Source organism: Poecile atricapillus, chromosome 2 (assembly GCF_030490865.1).
Source record: "Poecile atricapillus isolate bPoeAtr1 chromosome 2, bPoeAtr1.hap1, whole genome shotgun sequence".
NCBI lineage: Eukaryota > Metazoa > Chordata > Aves > Passeriformes > Paridae > Poecile > Poecile atricapillus.
Genome location: NC_081250.1, coordinates 22,278,990 through 22,303,688, shown reverse-complemented (window position 1 = coordinate 22,303,688; position 24,699 = coordinate 22,278,990). Strand labels below are relative to the sequence as shown.

Sequence of the window (24,699 nt, the reverse complement as noted above, 5' to 3'; positions counted from 1 at the left end):
TAAATGTTGAGTACTTGAACAAGTTTTTCTCTGAGTCTCAACCTGTAGAGGCAGTTTTTGATCAAAATTTTACTTCTGCATCTTTATGAATATCAGCGTGATTTTATAGGACCAGCCAATTGTTTCCGTTGTTTGCAAAAGGGATGTAAAATATTTACATCCTTTGGGATATTTACATTCTTTGGGAAAGACTCTCCCACACATCAGAGCTCTGTTTGGTAGGAAAAAGGTGTTGGAGTTTTGGCCAAGGACCTCTGAGGTTCAAAGCCAGCACTGGCTTATTGGCAATTCTGGGCTGCTGTGGCTCACCCCGACATACCCCGTGACACAGCCATACACAGGCAGTGCTGGAGAACTTGGCTTCTCTGTGAGCCTCCTTGGATGCTTGGCTCAGAGAGAAAAAATGCAGCCTGCTTCTGCCAGCACAGAGCTGCCTCCACTAAGGGAATACTTTGTTGTGTACCTGTGGCCTGACTGCAGTCCCTTTACACTGTCCAAGCAATGCATGCAGGGATGTAATCACTAAAGTATCTTCAAGATGTTGTGGAGAACCTCATATTCTAGTGCTCACCCATTGCCCCTCCCTCTGCGCCTCCCCAGTTTACTTTGGCCAGGAGACAGCCCCAGGATTTGCTGGTCCCAGGTACCTTATTTTTTACTCAGTCTAAAATACCTCAACCAAACCAGGTATTGTTTCATATACAAACTCAGAGAATCAAACCTTTGAGGTGTGTCAAGATTGCTCAACCTTAAATTGTGCTACTTTAAATCTTTTATCAGTGTTGATATTGACCCCATTTTGTCTGGGTGCTGTGGTCCCTTTTCTACTGACAGTCATAGACCTCACTTCTAGCTATTCTTTTAAAGCATTCTGTAGAATGACACTAGCCACCCATCCTTCTTGTGATAGTACCACAAAGGGCTTTAAATCAGCTTTTCCTCAGTGATACAAGAATAAAATCAACATTCATATGCTGTCAGCCAGGTTGTGGACTTTAAATGTTGTGCTCTCAGCAAAACAGTAGATTTCCCCTCAGACGTGATTTAATGCTGAATGCTTTATTTTATTTAAATTTGGGGTTGGAGCCATGGTGAAATTATTTGGGCTAGTTTAAGTAGCTAGAAACATTGAAAACTTCTTTTGCTGTAGGTAACTGTTGGGTCTGGATAGAGCAAGAGTAGTGAGGGGGCTCTTGTCCTTGGAGTAAGGGATGAACTAAGTGATTTGGGTGTACAGCAGAAGGTGTGGCTGCGTTCAGGGGTGGTGTAAATAAGGCTGGGATATATGCAGCCTGTGGCAGTGCCGGGAAGGCCAGTGGGGTAGGGTGGAGGGGAGTGGCAGAAACCAAGTGCAGTGGGTGTCCTGTCAGCAAAGCAGGGTGGGTGGGAATAAGGGCTGGGGCTAATGGGGAAAGTGATATGGGGGCAAAATGTGCCTGAGAGAGGGGGTGGAGGGGTGCCAGGGAGAGATGGCTGCCGTGGGGGTGCACAGATGCCGAGACAGCAAAGCGTTGCAGCAGCGTGTGGTGGATGGTGGTGACAGTAGCCTGCTGCTGAACAGGGAGGGCAGGAACTGCTGGTGTTGCAGAGAAGGCAGCTGGTCCTGGGGCAGGCAAAACTTTCAGATGTTTTGCCAGAAGTTGTTTCTGCATGTGCTGCTGGGCTTGCAGCTGGAGCAACCTGTATTTGTCTACTTCTTCTGGTGTAAATGTGATAGGCTGCTGTGCTAAAGGAGGCAAGGTGGGTTTACTGTACACTTCTAGGTCATTTAGTGTGTCACTATACTTCTGCATAGCATTGTCACAAAAAGAGTCTGAACTGCCTTCTGCCTGGTTTGAGTCCATGCTCACATCATGTAGTTCTTCTTTGGTCTCTGTTGAATTAGCAACAGAATATCTATTAGTGGGAAAAGCACCAGGGAAATCATTTGGTACTGGATCACAGCTTTGTATAAAGGGCTGCACTTCACTAATGAAGAAATTGGTTTGTTCCTTTATTGCTGTGCTCCTCTTTATGCTTGGGCTCTGATAGCCTGTTTCAATTTGAATTACGTCTTTAAGAGCACAATGATCATAATCAGTTCCAGGTGAAAGAGTAACATTAGTTATCTCTGATGCTTCAGAGTTCTTTTCCTTCACACTGTTTTCCAATGAACTGATTTCATTATGTCCCATGTCATTTTTACCTATGCTTAGCACTTCCTCTGGAAAAGGTAACATTGCAATGTCATCTACTGATGAGGAAAACTGATGAGCAAAGTGGCTTTGTGAGTGATCCTTTAATTCTACTACACTACTGATTGAAAATCTCTCTGAATCCTGCATTTGTTCTTGGGTTTTCTTAGACTGCACTCTTTCCAAAAGTAACTTGGCTGTCATTGACTTTCTTTTTCCACATATATCTTTTGCCAGGTTTTTGGAAGAGCAGGTGGCAAAGATTTTAGACTGACTATTCACATTCAGAGAGTTATAATATGCACTTTCAGCTTTTCCTGGTTCAGTGTTAGAACCTGTCTCAGCATCCTCTTTTGTTTTGTTGTCACAGTTTTCAGTCTCTTTTGAGAAGGATCCTGAACTGCTGCCTCTTGATATTCTGCTGCTAGATGATCTTTCACTGCTTCTTGAATCACTGGTGGAACCACTTTTGGATTTGTGGTAGCTTCTACTCCTACTGTGCTCTTTGCCAAAATGCTGATGTCTACATCTGCTGTGTTTAGACCTGTCTCTGACTTGTAAAACTTTATGTCTTGAACATCTTCGATGTTTAATTGTGCCACTCTGAATACAGTTTCTAGTTCTGTGACTTCTGCTATGACAAAGAAAATCCTCATCTGTATCATCTGAAGTGAAAATACACTTGTGCTTTCTGTGTTTACATTTGTGCCTTTCATCTGTCTTGCTTTTTCTTTTACAACAACAAAGTAAATTATTTCTTCTGTGATTGTTTGATGTGGGACTCATGTAGCTGATGTAGCTACTCGTACTGCCAACTGAAGTGTCAGAATAGCTGGAATGTCTGCCAGACGAGCACTTTTGAGGAGATGGGAATCTCCAGCATCTTGTGTAACTTCCACATCCTTCATTATCTGAATACCTGCTGTTTGAACTGGATTTACAACTAAAGAAACTTCCACTAGAGTCTTTTCCACTGTCACTTATGTCACTGCTGCAGCTGACCACATCTTGAAGGGATCTGGAGCCATTTTGGTTCTCATATTTTTCTTCAGAATCAATTAAATTACACTTTTCAGATTTAGATTTTTTAATCCTAGACATAAAAGCAGAAAAGGAAATGCTTTTGTTTCTAATGTTCTGAGCTTTTCTTTCACAGCCATGGAAATGATGCATTAAAGGTCTTCTCAGTGTTGTTGTATAAAGACTTTTTTCTGTCACATAATCCTTTTGTGAGACATCAAGGTAAGCAGGCACTTTGGGTATATTTTCATTCAAATAATCTGCAATGCATTTTTGACCATTTTCATTAATTTCCTTCTCTGTGTCTGACACAGCTTTTTGCTTGGCCTTTCTTGGGTTTAGGGAACCTTTCAGCTTCTTTGGTTTCAACAACTGATTATCTTGTTCATTTGACATTTGCTTGTGTTTTATTAAACCTGAGGGTTCATATTCATCTGCAGTCTTATTTTTAGAGAGCTCTCTACAGCTTGCTTTGTTTGTTTCATGCTGTTTACCCTCCCTGTGATTTAAAGAGAGTCTGAAGTCAAAATACAATGGATTACAGCCATATGAAATACAGGGCTCAGTTTTTGTAAACAAAAGTAATTCTGTGGGCCACTGCAGAGCAGTGGTGCCATCTTTGCTCACTACATGGAGGAAAGGCAATGCCTGGGGCTTAACTTCTTTAACCATGGCCTCCTTTGCAAGCGGTTCCATATGTCCATCTGTGGTTTCTGTAATCTCCAAAGTTCTTTCTCTTTTTATCACTGCAGGACTGTCATTAACGTTGCTTGAGCAGGTCAGCTCCAGTGCTGGCTGTGGTGGGAGCTCGGAGAGCTGCTCAGGCAGGTGGGCATTGCTGTGCTTGTAGGTGTTCAGCTGTGGACAGAAATTGCTAGCTTGGCATGACGATGAAATGGGAGCTTCTAAGAATTGTTCAGATTCATTCAGTTTCAACTCTTGCTCTGTTTCTCTCAGTGAAGCAGAAAAATTCAAATTTGAAAGAGGTATTTTGACTTTAGAAAATGAGGAATTAGATCTGAATTTTTCTTCTGTTTCCCTATCACTACTTTTATCATTTTCCTTTAGCATTTTAGGTTTTGCAGCTACATGACTTGATGCACTGTTATCCAAATCAATTTGGTCTTGTGTAATAGGTGACTCTTTATCCAAACTTGCTTTCAGTTGTTCTTCCAAAGGTGTGACAGAATGACAACCCTCAATAGTTTGCTTTTTTTTATTGTTGGGGGACTCACTACAATCATTTCCTTCTTCAGAGTTCTCACTGAAGACTGATGCTGAGGACTCAAGCTTCAAAGGGACCTTTTTAGAGAATGAAAAAGACACTCCTGCCCTTTGAGAGGCATTGTTGCTATCTGGGAACATTTGTGGGACGTGATTTCCAAGTGTATGGTGTCTTTCAGCGGGGGGATGGTGCCTGCTTATAAGAAGTTGCTGTTTCTCTAGTATGCTTTTGGAGAAACCTTGTCCTTCACTTGTGATGGCTCTTTGAGAACTTGCTGTGAACTTGCTGCCCTTGTACAGGAAAATGCCATCTGGTGATTGGTGCTTTTCCAGGACTAAGCGGGGGGCTTTAAGCAGTGGTCCACTCCCGGTGATGCTTTAAGGTAAAAAAAAGAAAGCTGTAGTAAGTAACCAAGTTATGACAGAGCCAGCATTTGACAATGTCAATTGTGAAGGAGGGTGTAACTCAAATTTTTACAAGGTAAAGCTGTTTCAACACGGTAAATGTGCAGTTCATCATCAGTTTGAGCTTCTATATGGACAAGACAGTCTTCACACACAGAAAATTACACATTTTAATGTCAGCACATGAATATTTTTTTTCAGTTATGCCCATGTACAAGCAGAACAAATATTAGTTTTACTCTGAATTTATATTTAGGGGAACCTAATCTGTGGTAAGCCTTGGTTTTCTGAAAGGCCTCTGGAAAGGAAATTGTGCCGAGCTCAAAAAGAGATGTTTCCGCTGGAGCATCTGCAAAATCAAACTCTAGAAGAGAAAGAGAAACATTCTGCTTGCTTAGGGAAGAATGTGTTTGTTTGACCTTTTTAAGAGTAGATTCTTATTTTATCTTTAAATTATTCTGCAATAAGTGACTTCGCAAAATATTCAAAGAGATATTCATACTAAAACTGTCAGCAAGCATTGGTGGGGAAAAGAAATCACAACTTCACAGGTCTCATTATCAACCATGATTTGACTTTGCCACATTTTCTGTGTTTTACTTCCATTAATTACATTATTCCTCTTTTCAAAATATCTCAGAATTTAAATGTGATTTAGTTTTCTTGTGATTAAAATAAAAGTTACCTGTTCTAGGGCCTTAACAAAAATGGCAAACCACAGATTTTTTGAAACAGATTATTAACTGAGGCTGAAATTACTGTTGCCATTTTCCATTAAGGATGACATATATAACCACCATAAAAGTGTTTTTCCAAGATACAATTAAACACACATTTCATTAGGCTAATTATCAACATTTGCTATCAGTGTGGTACTACAGTACACTAACAAGAAAAATACTGGAACCAGGTTAAATAAAGAGTTTGATAAAAAAATATAAAACATTTAAAGTAAATGTAAATAAGTTAAAACTGTTACATCTGCATAAAAGCTATCTATAATTGGCAATAATTTTTTATAAATGCTATAAAAATACATTGATCTTCAACAATGGGAAAGACAGAAAGACTCCCTGGAGTAGGGTCAACTCGTAGTATAAGAATGTGTGTGCATTTCAGAGAATATATTTGCATGTGCCAGATATTCAGCATCAGGAGATACAAATTAACCCCTATTTGTACATTAAGAACAAATTATCTCTTGAAGAAGACATATAAAGAAATCCTTTTCAAAGTCTCTTCTTGGAATAGAAAATAAATTTTTTCTGTGCACAAGATTAACAATAATTTTGTTGTCAAATTGAATTAGCTTGTTGTAAGGAACTGTGTTGGACCCTGAGAGACAATACCCAGGGACGGTAACAGCTGTGTGTGTGTAGACTTCTGCTTACAAAGTCTGTCCTGAGCAATTGGGAATGCTACCCCTCCACCAAAATCCCAGCACTCAGCCTCCCCTGAGCCTATTAGTGATCACAGGGAGGAATAGCAAGCTCTTTCTTTCCACACTCTACACAAAATATTATGGACTCCCGTCTCTTTCTAAAAGCAAACCTGCTCTTTCCCTCCCAGATTCGTTCTGGCTTTCCTATTATCACTGACATTATTGGTCTGTCTGAGGCTACATCTTCAAGTGTGTGGGCATAAAGGAAGCTCCCCACAGGCAGTTACATTTATTTCAGCAGATTTGTATGAAAATGGAGTCATAATCATAAAAGTGATATATTAATACTAAACTGTTATATGTCAGCAGATTGCTCAAAAGCAATTACATAGGCCAAAATGAGTTTGCAATAAACTCTGAATGCTATTATTTCCAGTGTACAGTAATCTTCAGATGAATTTAAAAAAATGCAGGTTTACTTATCTGATTAACTCATTGTGGTCATAGATTAATACAAACAATTGGTCTGATAGCAATCTATTCTGCTGAAGCATTCAGTGTCATTAAACAAAGGAGATTTGTTAAATTTAAAGGTTTACTACTGCAATCTTTGTCCTGTATCTTGATCTATCTCAATCATAGAGCTAACAGTATTAGACCAACTTGATTCAGCTAATTACATGTTTTTCATTCAAATTATCTTACAGAGAAGCTGAAGAATAATCCCAGTACCTTAAAAGTAATAAAAAATTATTCACAAAGGGTTTATTCTCTCCCATTAACTTATGATCTAATATTAAGACAATCTCTTCAGATAAGTTTGGTTAAGGAAAATTGTTAATATTATAAAAGCATCTTAAAAACACTCCATTTAGAAGACAGGAGAATATCTACAGGAGAGAAAATGACAAACTTTCAAACAGCATGTGGCTAAGCCAGAGGTTTTCAATGTATGGTTTGCAGAGCAGGATCATTTGGAGTTGAAGACAGCTGAAAACAAGTTACAGTACACACAACCTCTGTAAATTACATTGTGTAGGAGTAAAAATATTATCATTTCTTCTGGAAGGGAGGAAAGAGGGCATTAAAGCCTCATTCAACTTTTGAAACTTGCCATTCTGACTGCTTCCGTAATTCTGCAAGCTGGTGGAGTCGCTTGAGTGCTTTTTCCTGCTTCTTCTCATCTTTCCATGACTTTGAAGCCACATTTCGAGCAAATTCCCTTTGTTTTAAATCTTTCAATCTCTGTGTGAAAAGAATATAAACAGAAGGGATTAGAGATGTACACAGCAGATACAGAACAAATATGTATACAGATACAGAATAAGTTCCTCTTATTCAATTTATTCACTTTTCATGAAGTTAATGTAAATGGAGAGTAAAAGTATGCTTAAAATACTGTAATAGTGAGAAGAGATTGAAAATGTTATTTTTGCTTAACAAATCAACATAATATGCCCTCTTCTATTTATCTGATAAATGCCTACATACGAACGATAGCTTTTGGTTTCTTATGAATACACAAATATTCTGTTGTGTATAAATACAGACAAAAAACTAGAATCCATTTAATGAGGTCAACATTCTCCTGTATAATTCATCCTGTTGAAATATAATCCACAGGCATATACTGGAATGTGTAATGTCCTATGTGTAATGTATTTTATAGTTCTCTCCTTGAACATGTATACACAGATGTGTGAGAGCTTTGGTTTTTGTGTGGGGTTGTTTTTGTACCCTTTTAAGGCTGTATTATTTTCTCAAAGGAGAGAACCGCTGCCTGAAATACTTGATCAGAAAACTCTTTTATAGTTACTTTCACAATTTTTTAATCTCCTCGCCCATCTATAAATCAGGTAAGTGCTGTTGGAGAGAGCAAAATTCCTTGCCCTTATTGAATTTTTTTATTTCCTGATTTTGCACTACTGATAGCATAACAAAAATGAAGGAGAAGACATTAACTCAAAAGTGTCAACAACATCCCCTGGAAAAACAGTTGTCTCAGTTCACTGTGCTCTCTAGGAGTCAGCAAGTTGTGTCTAACCTCACAACTCCCCAGTTCACATCCATACTTCCATACTCCATGGCAGAAATGCCTTCCCCCTTCCCCACTTCTCCAGTACTTGGGGAAAAATGTTTACATGCTGGGAGGGAGCTCTGGTGTATTCAGCCAGATGCCAAAACTGGAAGCTTTGGGGACCAGAACTGAAACTAAACTGCTGCATTTGCTTGCACCTTGGTCCAGAGGTGGCTGCACTCATCTCTGTAGTTTAGAACTACTGTATCAACACCATGAAATGCTAAGTTTTCCATAGAGAAGAAGTTTATGCAAAGTAGACTTGAAGAAAGGTTTTGATAGTAATTTTAAAACTGCTGCTCATCTTTCACCATCTATGCCTACTTGACTGTCCTCCAGCACCTAAAGATCAACATCCTAATCACTGCCATCATCATCATCTCATGCTGTTGTTTCACTACAGCAGGGCCAAAAGATCAATATGCATCAGTAGAATAAATTGAAGGCAGACCAAGCATTGTAAAAGCACATATTGCTTTCTGCAGCTCAGGTATGGGGAGCAGTCTAGCCATGGCACAGAACTCTAGACTGGCCAACATGCACCTGCTTCTGAGAAACAGGGCTGGAGGTAGAGTCCTCAACTTGTAGAGGTCAAGAAAATTATAAATGCATGAGAGAACTGCTTTCTGGAGAGAGGTCTAGCTTTTGCCTATAGATTATGTCAAAGCAAATTGGTGAAAATCACCATCTAAAGAGGGGACAGCTTCTTTTCTGTCCAGTTAAGATGAAAGAATCCAGTTAGTGGCAATGACATAATATGACAGAGAGGCATGGAAAACTACTTGGTGGAAACAGGCCATGAAAGGTCTGTGATTTCTCTCTGTAAGGAGTGCTGGAAAGCTGTAGTGAGCATCCCTCACTACTATCACATCAGCTGTCCTTCAAGTATGGGATTTTTAAAAAAGTCAGATAACATCTGTGAAAGAAAAATAAATGCTGGGAGACTAAGAGCAGAAGTTTTTTGTTTGCTCTCAGCCTTTTGGACTCCAAGACATATGCCTTTGAGCACTGATCTGGAGACAGGGAGGGCTGGGCTGTCCACAAATCATCTGCTCAGGGAGCTTAAATTGGGTCTCTGGCTCTCAGCCACCTCCATGGTTTTGCACAGACACTCTCTGTTGGATGAGAAGTTAGAATGAGAATGGAAGTTGCTCAAGGAGCTGGTGCACCACCAACCAGCAAGAACATTCATGCTGCCTAGTGCCTGATGAAAGTTTAACCATTTCATCAGAACTATTTGCAGTCTGTCAAATCTGTAAGTCTTTCCATAAAGGTTTTATCAGCCTCAACATCCAGTACTTCATTGAACTAAACTCTGAAACAGGACAGCTGCAAAGTCCTCTTTAAAACTCTTAGGCTTCAGCTTCTTGGGAAGAAACAGTTGTTCCACCATTTGTTCTTGCCTGTCCCTTTATGTGCCTTCTCACTATTCATTTGTCCCGTGCCAGGCCTGTCACACAGCACTCCATTCCCCAACCTCATTGTCTGCAATTTACAGTCAAATGGATGAATATGTAAGACAATGTTACTTTTGGTTCAAGAAAGAAGATTTTCAAATAATATATTAAAGCTAAGGCTGAAAAAGGAAATCGGAGAATCTTCCCAGAACAAATCCAAGTGTTCTGTCACCTAGGTAATATTTACATGAGTGTAGAGATATTTAAGCTGTAAAGATCCTATTCTCCACAGAAAAACATAGGTAGTGTTGAGCCTTATTAACATGTCCAATATGAAGAAAGGGCAAAGAAACACATTTGAGGAATGCCCTTTAGGGTGGCTTGCTATGTTTTAGCTGTCACCGTGAGCTGTTCAGCATCACACATAAAGCATTCATGAGGAAAACAGAAACAGTTTCTACCTGTCAAGGAAACAAAGAGCAGTGTGAAACCGAGAACTATGGAGCTCAGTACTGCAAAGCAATGTCATTTCATTTCTTTGACAGTTAGGATGATAATCAAAAAAGCAAATGGACCAACACTAAGAATAGGAGTTCCAGCAGTATTTTTTGCTCTCTAATGGCATGCAGCATGTGTCAAAGAAGCAGAAAAAAAAGAAAAAGAAATGTAGGCAAGCATAGCAGACAACTCATCAACTGGAGCTGAAATCCAAGAAATCAAAAGCTCTACAGTCTGAGGAGAGAAAGGGCTCTCCCTCCAAAACAAAATAAAGCTGCGCTGCCAGAGCTCTAGTTAAGAGTCATAATGAAATTTGTCAGCTATGTTGGATAGATCAGGGGACTGCCTGCTGAACCTGCAAAGCCCTGGTTTTCTTCACTAATAACCTGTGCCAGACTTCTGACAAGCACACTGATATTTTCTGCGGGTAGGGTACAAGAGCATGCAATTGAGCAGGTATCTGAATGACAACCCCAAGATCAACAGGCATGCTTGAAAATTAACGTTGCTTTACACAGCAGTTGCATTTTTCACATAATTAGGTACTTAACTGGGCATCATATAATACAGGCACGTATAATAAAATATGATTTATTTAATAGCTTCCTTGTGTTCTGTCCTTCACCTATTGCAAATATAGTTGTCATGCAGTTGTATTTCTTTTTTTTAGACTCATGTTCTATTCTTTCTAAGTTTTTTTCTACACATGTGTGTGTGGACATTTCCATATCAAAAAGTAAGCCATCCCTTTTTTAATAAACACTCACAGAGAGTATTAGAAGACTACAAAGTAATGTTCATTGTTATGAAAAGATTTACTTGTAGAACTGGTCTGAGTTCCATTGACTCAGTCAAAACCTGCTGTATCTATGCTTTTTCTCCTGGAACTCTGATATGAATCACCAGGAGATTTAAATGAGTTAATGGAACTGCATCTTCACTACCTACTTTTGCTAGACATCAAATAACAGTGGTCAAATCCTGCAATTTAGCAATTTCTTCCCATTCTTAATGTCAGTGGGGTTGTATTTTGCTCTTTTTAAAACTGATGCTTTATTTGGGCCAGTACTTGCTTTGCACAGACCTATGAGCACCTGAAGAATACTCACTGCTGGCTGCATTTTCAATACTGAGTTTACTTTCTATCCAGAGTTATGATCCTGATTTCTATTCTTCCCTGTGCAGGTAAATGTTTATCTGGATTGCTGTTCTTCTGATCAACTTCAGATGCCTTTCTTCACAACCACTGGAAAGAAATAAGCACCTTAGGGACCTAATCACCTGTTTTTAAAGCAGCTGTCTAAAACAAGAGAGATAAAGTGAAATGTAAAAGCACCTCTTTCTTTTCATTGTGTACAGAGGCTATTAAATGTGTCTATCTTAATTTTTTCTTTATGGAGATATGGTTGACCTCCCAGCTGAGGTACTTTTACACCAATGCACACAGCATGGGCAGCAAACTGGAGGAGCTGGATCCCACTCCTCTGATAGAAAGTTAGCACCTACTTACTGCAATGTGGTGGCAGGAATCAAAGGTTTGGTCAAAAGGCCCACCTGAGAAACTACCCGCTGGGACAAGGGAGCAGAACCAAGCTGGGGGGGCTTTAAAGAAGTCACACCTATCTTTTGGTGGAAGAGGAAAGGAGAATGGCATGGCTGAATCAAGACCTGCTGGTCAAATGAAGAGGCAAGAAGGAAATGGGAAGGTAGGGAAGGCAGGCACAGGTATCCTGTGAAGAATAGAGAGATGCTGCTCAGTTGTGTACGGCTCGGTCAGGAAGGCCAAGGTGCAGCTGGAGCTGATCTTGGCAAAGGATGAAAAGTATAATAGGGAGAGCAAGAATGTCAGCCAAAAACTTAAGGCTGAGAAAGCATACTGCCAAATAAAGAAAGCAAACCAGGGTGGTGAACTGGTAACCACAAATGGGGAGAAATTCAAGCTACTCAACAATTGCTTTGCCTCATTCTTAGCTGGCAAGTGTCTCAATTTGAGGACCAGAGTAGTATGGTACTGGGAGACAGTATCACTTCTCCTGAGTATTATTCCAAGGGCTATGCCAACATATAGATTTTACAAGGGTTCTCAGTATTAAGTGTTTCAGATTCTGGGAAGAAGAACTGTTGTTGCAAGTATACTGAGTAGCAAATCCTCTTCTTCTTCAAACAGTGTAACTGCATGGATGTAAATAGCAGGAATCTTTGAAGAAAAAGTAATTTTCTATGTATTAAACTAGAAAATGTCATTTTAGTATAATTTAAATTATTTTTTCCCATTATATTTAGAATATTTTTGTTCTGGAATATAATTCACAATGCACCCTCCCTAACTAGTCATGCATTCCAGCCCCAGGTAAAAATGTATATACCACATTAGGTATATGTCTTCTGTTATATTTAGAGAGACTTCTTTGAACTGAATTCCTTGAATGTGAGTGTTTGAGTTCCTGATTTGCTTTAAAGATTTATTTTCACTCAGCAAAAAGGCTGTTTAATTAAGTTCTAACTAAATTCACCAAAGAAGAATTTGCCTTTACTATGGTAAGTAAAAGCCTAAAAATAAATTGGAAAATTTATTATATACAGGAATTAACAATGAGAGATGAAGCTGAACAACTAGATGATAAATTTTCATTTGTTTTACCCATAAATAGCTACAGATCTCTTTGAAGTGTGTGCAAGTAATTATTTGTTAGAGTATTTTATAATATAGTTAGCTGTAACAGATTTAATATTGGTGGTGGAAGTGAATAAGAAGACAAAAAGAAAATATCCTGGTCTGATTGGATCAGGAAATTATTGGATCAGGGAATGAGATGATAGCAGGAGGGAAGAAAATTCAGTCCTCAGACATGACCTAGAGAATCCATCTATCAGTGAATGAAATGCTGATCACAGATCTAACCTGAAGGATAAATTACAGATGGACCTTTAGAGGGCTTGATTTTTCATGTCTTCAGAGAAGCTTACTGTTTAACCAGACCTGCAGATAATCCTGGTAATTAAACTAATTTCATCTATTGCTGGATGAAAGTATCCATTTGTGGGTGCTTTCCATTTTAAAAGATACAAATGTGTTTCTCATAAGGATCCCCCAAATAAAGTTGATGCATTTGGAGGCTGTTTCCATAGGGAGGAGGCCAGAACATGCACTTTGTGCCTATAACTTGCTCCTGTGGAAGCCTGGACCACTCATGTTTCTATCAGTTCCAGCAAACACTGCCATAGGCTCCACCAAGCTGGCTGCATACTGTGTACTTTGATTAGATGTATTTAGTGTCACTTTGGAATACAAAAAATCGACACATTTAATGATAAAAAACTTGGGGCAGGGTCTATTCCTTCAAGTTCATATATTACCTCATTTTTCAGGGTGTTTGGACCTTTCTTAAATCAAAACCATCATCTTACATATTTTATTTCTTTTTCCTTCTCCTTTAAGCAGCTAAAACAAAATAAACTGGCATTACAGACCCTGTGCAAGACCAGCTCCTTTCTAAAATTTCAGTACTTATTTTAATATTATTTTAAAAATATTAAATGCTTTCCACATGTTTTTAAAGCCTGTCTTATCACTTTGTTTTTCTTTGTTCTAACTGTAACAGGCAGAATACAAAATCACGAAAAGAGCGGGAGTCTAAATTATGCCAGAATGCTACAGGTAGGTCCAAAACCCAGCCTCAAACATTCTTCAATTCAGTCAAAATGTTTTCAGAGTAATGAAAATGACAGTAGAAATGTCCAGAAATGGATTTTAAATAACTCTTTTCATAGACAGATCTTGGATTTCTTACAAAATTTCATCTTTACCATGATATCATTTTACAAATAAATAAATGAAGGCAGAGAGAAACGGAGTGAGTTCCAGAAAGAGCAGGGAGGAGACTGAGTCAACATTTACAGGTATATATGCTTAATTATCACCTCTAACTTTGTATACCCATTAAGGAAAAAAAAAAAAAGTCAGACACCTGAATTAAACCCAATTTTGATTTAGCTGTATAATAGTTTGATTCTTGATAACAATGATAATGTTGAGAGGACAACAACAGAGCATGAAGGATAAACCTCGTCCAAATTAATGTGCTATATTCATAGTTTACATAGAGGAAAATTGACTCAACCACTGCACTGACTTTGAAGCACTCCACAAGAGAAAAAGTCCATCACTAAAAGAGATATTTTAATATGTACTTGAGATAAATGTAGCCTTGCTTATAGTCAACAGTCACTGAACTTCAGATGAAAAGCCACGAACTGGGCAAATGTGTGTGAAGGATATTGGAGGGTGTTAAAGCAGAAGCCTCATCAAATATATAAAGGAAGTAAAATATTGCTTTTTAATATCTATCTCTGGAAAATATTTTAGATTGTGGCTGTTTATATTTTTTTTTAAATCAGTCTAAAGCAAAAAAATTATTTTTCTTGTATTTGCTCAAAATCTTCAGCCGGTAGGATGGTTAAAGATAACCAGGAATCTAGCAGCAATTCTATAACAAAAAAATGCCTGCTCAAAGTAAAGGAGTTTTAATACATGACAGTTACTTGCAGTTTTGCTCAATCAGAAAAGACCACAAAATAAATTTTGTAATCATCCAATCAAAACTTTTCGCTAACACAGGACAGGGGACATCCAGGTAAATTGATGAATTTAAGTTACTTTGACAAGAGCTAATTTATATAATCCATAATAAATTAAATTAATTACATTATAATTCTCAACATTTTATGGAGACCTGTATCAGTTATGCCAGTATTTTCCCTGGCTCTAATGTCAGAATGACAGATATTCTTATTTGTTCTTTTTAAATCCTACCCTGGCATCATCTAGCTTGGAGCTTTTCCTTCTAATGCTCTGAGACTCATTAAAAATCAACATTAATTATTAGGAGAGTTTATGGCCTGAACCAGCTGAGACAAAAATATTTATCTCTAGAATATGTTGTTTAAGGTCCTTCTTAGTTATTGATAGGGTGGTACTTCACAATCATCCTAAACATCATGGATTTGGCTAAGGCATTTAGCTTTGTTCCAAGTATAGAACAGAAATCTGTATTGAGTAATCTTTTTTATAACACTGTTAACAAGTAAATAATGTCAGTTTGGACCAGGAAATGCTTCATGTTCTCAAAACATTTTCAGAAACTTTCTTGCCCTCACCTCTGCTGACTACAGATTTTTCTTTTGCCCTTTTTACTTCCTCCATCACTTCTTTTCCAATTTCTACACTTGTGATTTATAGTATTTACCATCCATTTTTCCCTTCTCTCCTTTATTATAAATTTAAGACAGAGAGAATTGACTTTCCTTCTAAATGAGATTAGCTGTTTATAACCTATTTGGTCTTTTTCTGTTCTGGGATTTGGGTTCTTAAACCATCTGCCAAGTGCGCTTTGAAATTTCTTTGTTCTCTCTCACATCTTTCTGTTTGATTTTCTCCTCCCAGCCCATTTTACAAGCTCATTCACCCTTATGAAACTAAGTTCCTAAAAGAAGTGTATGTTACAGTTTGTTATTTATACAGATACATGCAAATATTTTATTTGCATTTGCTAAATACAATTGTTCCTCTTTTTTTTTATTTCCTGTATGTCTATGTTGATCATCATAATGCTAAAATCATATAGATTAAAAATCAGCTTTAGTGCAAATTTTATTAGAGACCCATAATATGGGTGAAGTGTTTTTCACAGATTTTATTTGTGGTATTCTTGTACCGAGGGAGGCCGACAGAGGCAGCACATTCAGATAGAAGGTCTGTTAATTTTAATTTCTTCATGCATGGGATTGGAGTAGTTGTTTTTATTTGGTGGTGGTTTTTTTGTTTTGTTTTGTTTTCGGTTTTGTTTTGGTTTGTTTGTTTGTTTGTTTTTTCATGGATAATAATTCAAGAGCCTAGTTTAGCCTTTGATTATTAGAGGCAGTCTTCTGACAATACATCTCAGTACATTGTATTGAGTTTTAGAAAGGTTATTTTCATTATATTTTATAGTTTATTTAACTATTTTCCAATTTTACTTCACATTATTATTGTGTGTCCTTTGATGCTAGTGTCCTTTGTTTCTTCTACTTGGCTTATCCATCTCTCTTCCCAGTTGAACAGCATTTCCTTCTGAAATAACAAGAGCAATAAAGTGTTTCTTAAACAAATTCAATGTGTCATGGAAAAAGATGACCAGTGAAGAATGAATGCCCTAATTTTCCAGTATAAAAAGGCAAAGATACTTTGGTCCCATCTAGCTCCCTTTTTATTGCCACGTGCTTAAAATATTATTTATTTCCCACTTGTGATTTGTATTTTGTCCCTTTGAACCTACTGATGTGCAACATGTCACTGAGCTGAAACTTGACACACTTCAATTGTGATGCTACAATTTTAAATTTTTAATAGTATTTTAGAAACTTCTGCCTGAAAAGAGAGTAGAAATGAACATCATGTACTTTTATGAGAGCAATCCTGTACTACTTTTCTTACCCACTTATATGTTCTTATATGGAGTTAAGGGAGGTTAACATTTAATGTTATCCTCTTAGGCATGCTCCAGATAGTCTGTTTGTATTCACTCTTACATCAAATGATGCTATAAACACATCCAGTTTTTCATGTAGACATGAGCATGTTTAATAGTCTAAAGATGATCTATGACTCACTGTTTCTGAAATATTATGTCACTTTTCAGATTCTTTCCCATCACTTGACACAAAGAACCTTTTAAGCAAGCTTTACTACTCCTTCCCATGAAATTTTCATTCCTGTAAAATTTGAGATTGCTCTTTTATTTATACCATGGTTTCTTATCCCGTTAATCCACACTTTTCTACACCCCTGAATTTTAATTATTTCATAAAAAAAAAATTTAAAAAAATGTGAAATACTATGAGTATATGTACTGAAATTAAAAAGAAGCATCTTAAAATATGCACCAATGCAGATACAATATGGTGATAGTGGTTTCACATCCTTTAGACTAGGTGAGTTAAAACAATACTGGAAACTATTCTGGAGACAAGGAGAACTAGGGAAACTGGATTAAATATTAAAATTTTAATTTCTGAAAAAAAAACCCAACTTGATTGTTTTTCCATGTATTATAGGATTAGCTTTTAGAGAGGCCTTCTACAACAATAAAAAGAATTATATAAGAAAAAGTTTGTTCATTTCCCCAAAATAACAAAATTTCTGTAACAATTGTTGCATACTTCTGATGCACTCCATATCTAGATGTGTTAGGCTATGACTTGTTTGACAGTATACTGTTCCAATTTCTTATTATTTTCAAACTGAAAGCCAGAATCTTAATTTTTTTTCCTTTGTATTTTTTTTTTTCCACCAAGAAAACGGACATTATGGTGTTCTAAATTTCAAAATGGGAAGGAGATCAGAATCTGACACAGGTTATTGAGAGGCAAGATTATGTCAATGAATTGAATGTTTGGTGTAAGTCAGACTCAAATTATATAAAAGTAACACAGAACTCAGAAAAGATGGTCATTATGAACTGATGAGAAGAGCTAATGTTGCTTTGAAGATGGGATTAATCTGAATATTCTGGATTCCTTTTGAAAGGTGGAAATTACATTGTACCTTTTAGGCAGTGTTTTTATATGCCAATGTTGGTAACTCTCACAGAATCACAGAATATTCTGAGCCAGATGATTGGCTCCAGCTCCTGGCCCTGCACAGGACCCACAAGACTCACACCACGTGTGTTTTCCAAACACCTCTTGAACTCTCAGGCTTGGTGCTGTCCCCACTTGCCTGGGGAGACTATGTTCCTTAATAAACTGCATTGGTTTACCCCTAAACATGATATTACTTTCCCCTGTATTTTCTCAGTTGATTATGATTTGATATTCACACGATCCGCGCCAAGGCGGGAGATCCAGGGCAGGTTCAGAATACAAGCCATACGTTGTTTGCCTTCTGCCAGAAGTGATTTAGTACCCTGTCCAACACCACAGATCCAAACTGGGGGGTGTAGACACACTTCAATGCAATGTGGCTTTTCAACATAAGTATTTAGGTATCTCTTTTGAAGGAAGCAGTACTTGGAATCCATCAACATGCTAAGAGCTGAAAACAAGCCAAGAAATTATAACTGTAAGCACAAAGTATGTCACAGGGTTCCAGGGGGTGTTTGTCAGTTCCTCTACACTTACACACTTATTAAAAGATTAGAATTTCTGCTGTGCAGAAAACTTTGATATCTGGGATTGCTTCATGTTTTAGTCTTAGTGAGGGAAAAAAATTTGTAAAAATTATATTAAAAATGAAATTATCAAGTGGCTTGATGTTAGTGCATCTAAAGAGCAATGCAACATAATGTCTTAAAGTTGCAATTTTCAGCATTTCTGTATCTCAAGAATGACAATCAAAAGGTGTGGTTATGTTATAATTAATATTATGAAAATATAATAATATTTCATAATATATTTATTTAAACATATATAATATTTTATAATATATAATATATTATAATAGGTATAATATATATATATAATATTTATATGTCTTCTAATACTTTAGAATAAATTTTAAAATTTATTTTTCTAAAGTAACACTGCTGAAGCAAAGTATGTCAATCTTAATGAACCGTTTAATGTTGATTGAAACTAAATGATGTAAAATTTCTGTAAGAAATATAGTTTGGATCTTATTACATTCTTGAGTAACCATTCCACTCTAAAAACATTTCCTGAAAAATTAGTTTTTAGGCTTTTTCAGTTTAGTATGGTTTGGTTTGGGCTTGGTTTTTTTTCAAGATATATACGTATATTTACTGTCCCATCACCTGCATTACTATGTTTGGGATTCACATGCATGTTACCTACATTTCTCTATTTATTCCCTTGAAATTCAATCTGAGAAGATGCTTAAAGAGCCCTCATCTTTTTTATGACTTCTGATAAAGCCTAATTATTATAAAATTGTAAAAAATGTGAAATGATAATGTCTGGGTTACCACCTTTAATTTTCCTTTAGAGATACATTAAAATATGTTAATTAATGCATTTAACTAAGTAAGGATGATAAGCAGCCAATCTCACCCTTTTTATTGCTGTCTTGGCTATGCACAGATATGTTTCTATTTTGCTTTAAAATGTTTGTTTCTGCTAGGAATGCTCCTTAAAGGTGTACAAGGCACATTGTAAGGTTCCTTGAACACAAACACAGCTGATAAGCATGACTTAAAGCTCCACAAGAATCAATTGTGTGGCTACATTCTCGCATGTTAATTACTGCTGGGAAGGTGCAGGCATTTAAAAATAAACAGAATTATAAAGGATGCAGATTCTAGACAGATGTTTATAGTGCCAGAAATACTTTGTATATGTCAATGGGATTAAAAGTATTATAATTTTTTCAGGTGAGGGAAAGTTATCAGCAAGTTCAAAAGTTATGCAGAAGCCTGGATGAATGTAATTTTTCTGTGAACATTTAACATTTAGCTATGACAGCTAATTGCTGTATTTCCAAAAAGCTGATTATGGCAAAGGACTGCCTCAGGTGAAATATGTACAGATGTGGCATATCAAGTGGAACAGGTTCCCTAATCTGGTTGAATAATTTCTTATTCTAAAAGTCATTCCACAAATATGAGTTCAAGTACTTGTGAGCACACAGTCACCAATGCCAGTCGTAGCATCTTTGCCCCTCTCACCTCACTATTTGTAGACACTGCAGACCCTGACCTTAAAATGACACCAGGTATTCCAGACCTTCTGATTTAACACAAGAATCCCAACCAAGTGTGCAAAACACGTGGCCTGTACACACTATTATGTAATATTTGCCAGCCTTTTGGAGCTGGCACAGGAAGTTGAGTGTATGTCTGCCTTCAGTCTTGCCCAGTTCTTGCTTGTTCATCATGAACTGACAGTTTCACATGAATGGTAACATTTTGCATAGAAGTAGATAGAAAACATGCTGTTTATTCTGCTTCTTCTGTCCTATCTGTTATTTAAAAAGTGGAAACATTCTGTATCCCTGAATACAGAGACAACACCCAACATAATTTATTTTATTTAATAAATAACACAAGCATGACTTCAGTCTGGCTGCCCTAAAGGTTAACAAGGAATAATAATCTAAACATAAATATTTAGGTATTACATGCCTAGCTCATTTAATTGAGCAATATTATATGTTCTGCATGTATTAGCATTTCAGAACTCACAACCAAATAAGAATATGTTCATTTTGATAACTCTTTTTGCTCTAGGATAAAGAAGTATTAACTGGTCAAAACCTTTTTTTTTTAGTTTGAGTGGAATGTTTCAGGAAGCCTTTTGTTACAATTTTTTGGTTTTGGTTTCAGTTATTATTGCCATGTTAAAACAGCCATAACAGAATGTTGTAATTAATTTAGTTTTGGGATCTTTTTCTTTGTGTTTTAAATACGAAAAAATTTGAAGCAATAGGAAATTATTTGAACCAGAGATTCTGAGTTTCCACCAGACTGCAAACATTTTCTAAATATAATTGAAGAAGAATGTATTCCTTCATGCTCTGAGTGAGGATTTATTGTACAAAATTAAAATCTAAAATGATATTTTGAGGGTTAATTTTGTATACTCCTGTGGTCTGGCATCATCTTTTTTTGGTTTTGTTACAAATGTAGTCCTTACAATTCCTTGCTTCTTTTAATAAGCTATCCATTACACTGCATCAACCATTCCTCCTGCTAGGAAAATTAGTTTTAAAACTTTAGTAATTAAAAAGTGTACCATCTGAGAAGAACGGAAAGAACAATAACACAGGCACTAATGAAAAGCACTTCCTCTAACTGACATTCTGGTTATTGCTATGTCTTAAATGCCAAAATCTGATAGTACACTTTTGTAATTCCTTATATAATGAAATGCTTAAGGAATATTCTACAGTCATTGGACCATCATTAACAGCTATGAAATTGGGTGTCCCATGGGTTTTTCTCCAATTTAAAGAGGGTTAAATTGCTGATTTACATATTAATTAACATTCATTCTAAAGAACACCAAATGTAATTCCATAGCATCTAGCATTTAACAGTTTAGCTTATCAAGACATTAAATTTAAAAGAAGCTCTGCACTATTTGCAAGATTTTTTTTTTTTTTCAGGGCTAATTATGAAAGGAATCTCATTATTCTAAGTAACATGTAATTAAAAAAGGATGAATACTGCCAATTTATTTATTTTATAATAGTAAGAGTAGTAAGAAAACAGCAAAGCATTGGTAGGGCATCAGGTTTAACAGTTCTTTAAAAAGCTCACTGATCTGCACAGACTGGTAAGTTTAAAATAAAAAATTGTTTCTGGTGACATTTCTTTGGAATGTGTCGCCTCGAGTCACTCCTAATCACTGGAGTGTGCTCAGTGGTATTTAATAATTCTGCTTCTGCTGCTCTGGAGCTACCCTGGTACATGCACCTTCTCTGGTGTGCAGCTGAAGCATCTCTGTGCAGCAGACTTATAAATACAAGCCTCCCATCATACCATTTAAGAAAATATTGCATGGTATTATAAAGCAGGCATTCATTTTAAGAAAATTTCAACTGGCAAATTCAAACTGGAAAAATAAATGTCCTTAATACAGTGCAGCCACAGAATTATCATGTTGTTTATGTCCTGCTTTTCTGCATATGCTGTATACTATTCCTTTACTTAAATGCTGATGTCATTCTGTTTTGCTTTTTGTTACCCTTCTTTGCATTAGTTTCTGTGATGTGACATAACCTGATTGTCTGTTCCCCTGAACTGCTACTTCAGCACTTCAAAATTGCTGGATTGCAGGTGCTCAGAAGCACAGCAGCTGTGATGCAAACGTGTTTTTTGAAATGCAGGGTTTCTCTGTGTCTAAATAACAGAAAGAAGCATTCAGAAAAAGAAAATTTTGGTCTTATATTATCCAGCAATAGTAAAAGAGGAAAATGTATATGAAAACAGCATTATACATTCCATTCTTTTCTTTTTTTTCCAGACCCTAGCCATTTTTTATGTTGTGTAAGACCTTTTACTATTTTCAGTGCAACACTGTATGCCAATACAGTATCTATATTACTCTCTTTTACAGAATCAGAGTTGTGAAATGTGGCCTATTCACTCAATTCCTCATCTCTAAATGCAATGACTTAGACATTGGTGATGCTAAGTGGCTGACACTGAGAATTTCCTGCCGTGCTTTATCCTGATATTTCTCCTCATTTACTGATTATTTCTCCTGGTCCTTCCTCTTGTAACTCTTTCTTCTCCCTTGTCTCTAATTTCTGAGTGATACTTCCATGCCTTGCTGTTGTTGCAGTTTCTGTCCACACACATTGCCATAATTGCTTCCCAAACCTACTTGTTCTCCTTCTGTTTCCTCCTCATTTCACATCATCCATTCTTTTGCAGGCAGCAGCTGCCTCTCTTGCACAAAGTGGATTAAATTCTAAAGTACAGTCCATCCTCAGTATTGAGTCAGGGACGTTTCCTCAGTGAAAGCAACACACAACCTGAGATTAAAGATTTCATTGAAGGGCAGATACATAAAAGTATCACTTTATGGTGTCCCAACAGAACTGATTCTGAAGCCTTCTCACTTCTTTATTCTTGACTTTGCAAATACTATGTATTTTTACTGTTATGTGCTGAAGCTTGTGATCCATAAACAAAATTTCAGCCCAATAGTCAAGAGCAATGGAAAGCTTGTTCTTAAAATAGTGTTTGTAAACCTTAATTATAGGCGTCACAATCAGTTCTGTATCTAACAATACAGTACCATTGGGGTAACCTAGATTGTAATCAAAACTAATTTAGATATAAATATGATGAATGAAAGGGGTTAATTCACATGAACAAATCCTGAAAGAATGAGAAAAACTTTTAAATTTAACTATGGAAAAGACAGTGTAAGAAAAGCATAACTACTCAGTAAGAAACTATCAAAAACTTGCTCCTTGGGAACAGTTACAGTCAGAGTCAAAGTAATTTTTGGAAGTATGAACAAGAATATACACTTAAAAATCAGTGTATGATGAACAGCTAAGAAAGTGTGAAGCTATAACTCAAATGAGAGAATGTAATAAATGGCATAGGAATAAGTAGAAACAAGAAAATTGCTAGTTCACAATGAGCAATAAAAAGGTGAATCTTTAAGGCAAAAAGACACCAAAATTATAGGATAGACTATAGAAATTAATTCTTTGCTTTTAGCTGTGGTCTTCATATAAAAAGAAACTAGACTAGACTAGTAACATCAAGAATATGCTATTTCCAAGGGAAGAGAAAGATGTACTTAGAAGGATAGAGCAGAGAAAAGTGAATTGTTACTTGTATTATAGATTAATGAATAAATAAAGTAACAGTTGAGAATTCCACAGCATCCATACCCCCAAATTCAAGAGAAAAAAAGAGTTCCAAAGAAGCAGAATTGTCTGACAAATGTTATACTGGAAGAGGTGATCATTCTAAATAATTCTATAGTGGAGATAAAATATCAGCTGGTAAATAGATTTGTCTAAAGTTAGAAATAAGCAGGCATTTCATTGAAATTAAAGAATAATTTGTGGAAAAAAATCTGTTAAACTGTTGACTATATTGTATCATAATGTCTGTATTCTGATGTGTCAAAAGCACCCAATCTGACTAAAGATATTTATGGTAAATATTCTGAAAATTGAAAATATAAATAGCAGTAACACTCATCTCTAACGCTTGTAAAACATATGAGCATCCTTCATTTTATGCATTTAAATATTTTAATTTATTTTTGAGGGGGCTGCTTATAGGGCTACCTCCTAGAAAGTTCACAGTTTTCATGACTGGGCCTAGTTTTAAGCCCTCTAAATTGCACACATATAATAATTTGTGTATGTGTGTGTTGCTTTGGAGCATAGAAATCCATTGGTAGTTAAAGAGGACAGTAACTATGACATATACAAAATACAAATACCCATACAAAATTCTTCCATCACTTCAAGTCCCCTTATAAACCAGCTGTTTGAGGGAATCTAAAATTGTATTACTGTTTCTCTTGTTCAACTCCTTTTCTTTGATCTTACTAGGGATGTGAGGAACGTGAAAGTTTTGTTACAAGTATGAATGTATTTCTTGACAAGCACCATACCAAGGTGTTTTTTGTGAGTTACAGGAGCAGCATCCTGGTGACTGCAGACAGCACCACTCACTAGCTGAAAGCAAGAAATTCTGAGGTATTTTACCACTCAGGTTGTTCCTGAGGAGGCCACAGAGTACAGACCCCACATGCAAACTTGGCCCCACAAAGCCAGGGCCAGTTTTTAAAGACTCAGCTTTGTAAAGTGCAACGTCCTGATGCAGGTACAGGCAGGGGCTACAGACCTTGGCCCTTTCACATGGCAGCACCAGGGGAGCAGTGGGACCACCAGTGTCCCAAGGGAAAAAAGCAGAGACTGCACATGCCCACATAGTAGGGGACCTTCATGCTGGTGTAGTCCTGTCTCTGATTAGCATGTTCTTACAGCTAAACATGCATTCCTTTATCCACAAGACAATTTCTTAGCATTTCTTTCTCATTTCCCAGATC

General features: G+C 36.7%; 1 protein-coding gene across 1 annotated transcript in view; it reads right to left on the bottom strand.

The window, feature by feature from the left end:
• Window positions 1-1,106: 1,106 nt before the first annotated feature.
• ZNF804B (zinc finger protein 804B) overlaps window positions 1,107-24,699 on the bottom strand; it is a 226,965-nt gene continuing 203,372 nt past the window's right edge. Inside the window, exons 3-4 of the mRNA XM_058832870.1 lie at window positions 7,319-7,449; window positions 1,107-4,794 (exon numbers count right to left, since the gene is read on the bottom strand). Of these exons, the coding sequence (XP_058688853.1) occupies window positions 1,107-4,794; window positions 7,319-7,449 (3,819 nt within the window). The remainder of the gene's footprint in view (window positions 4,795-7,318; window positions 7,450-24,699) is intronic.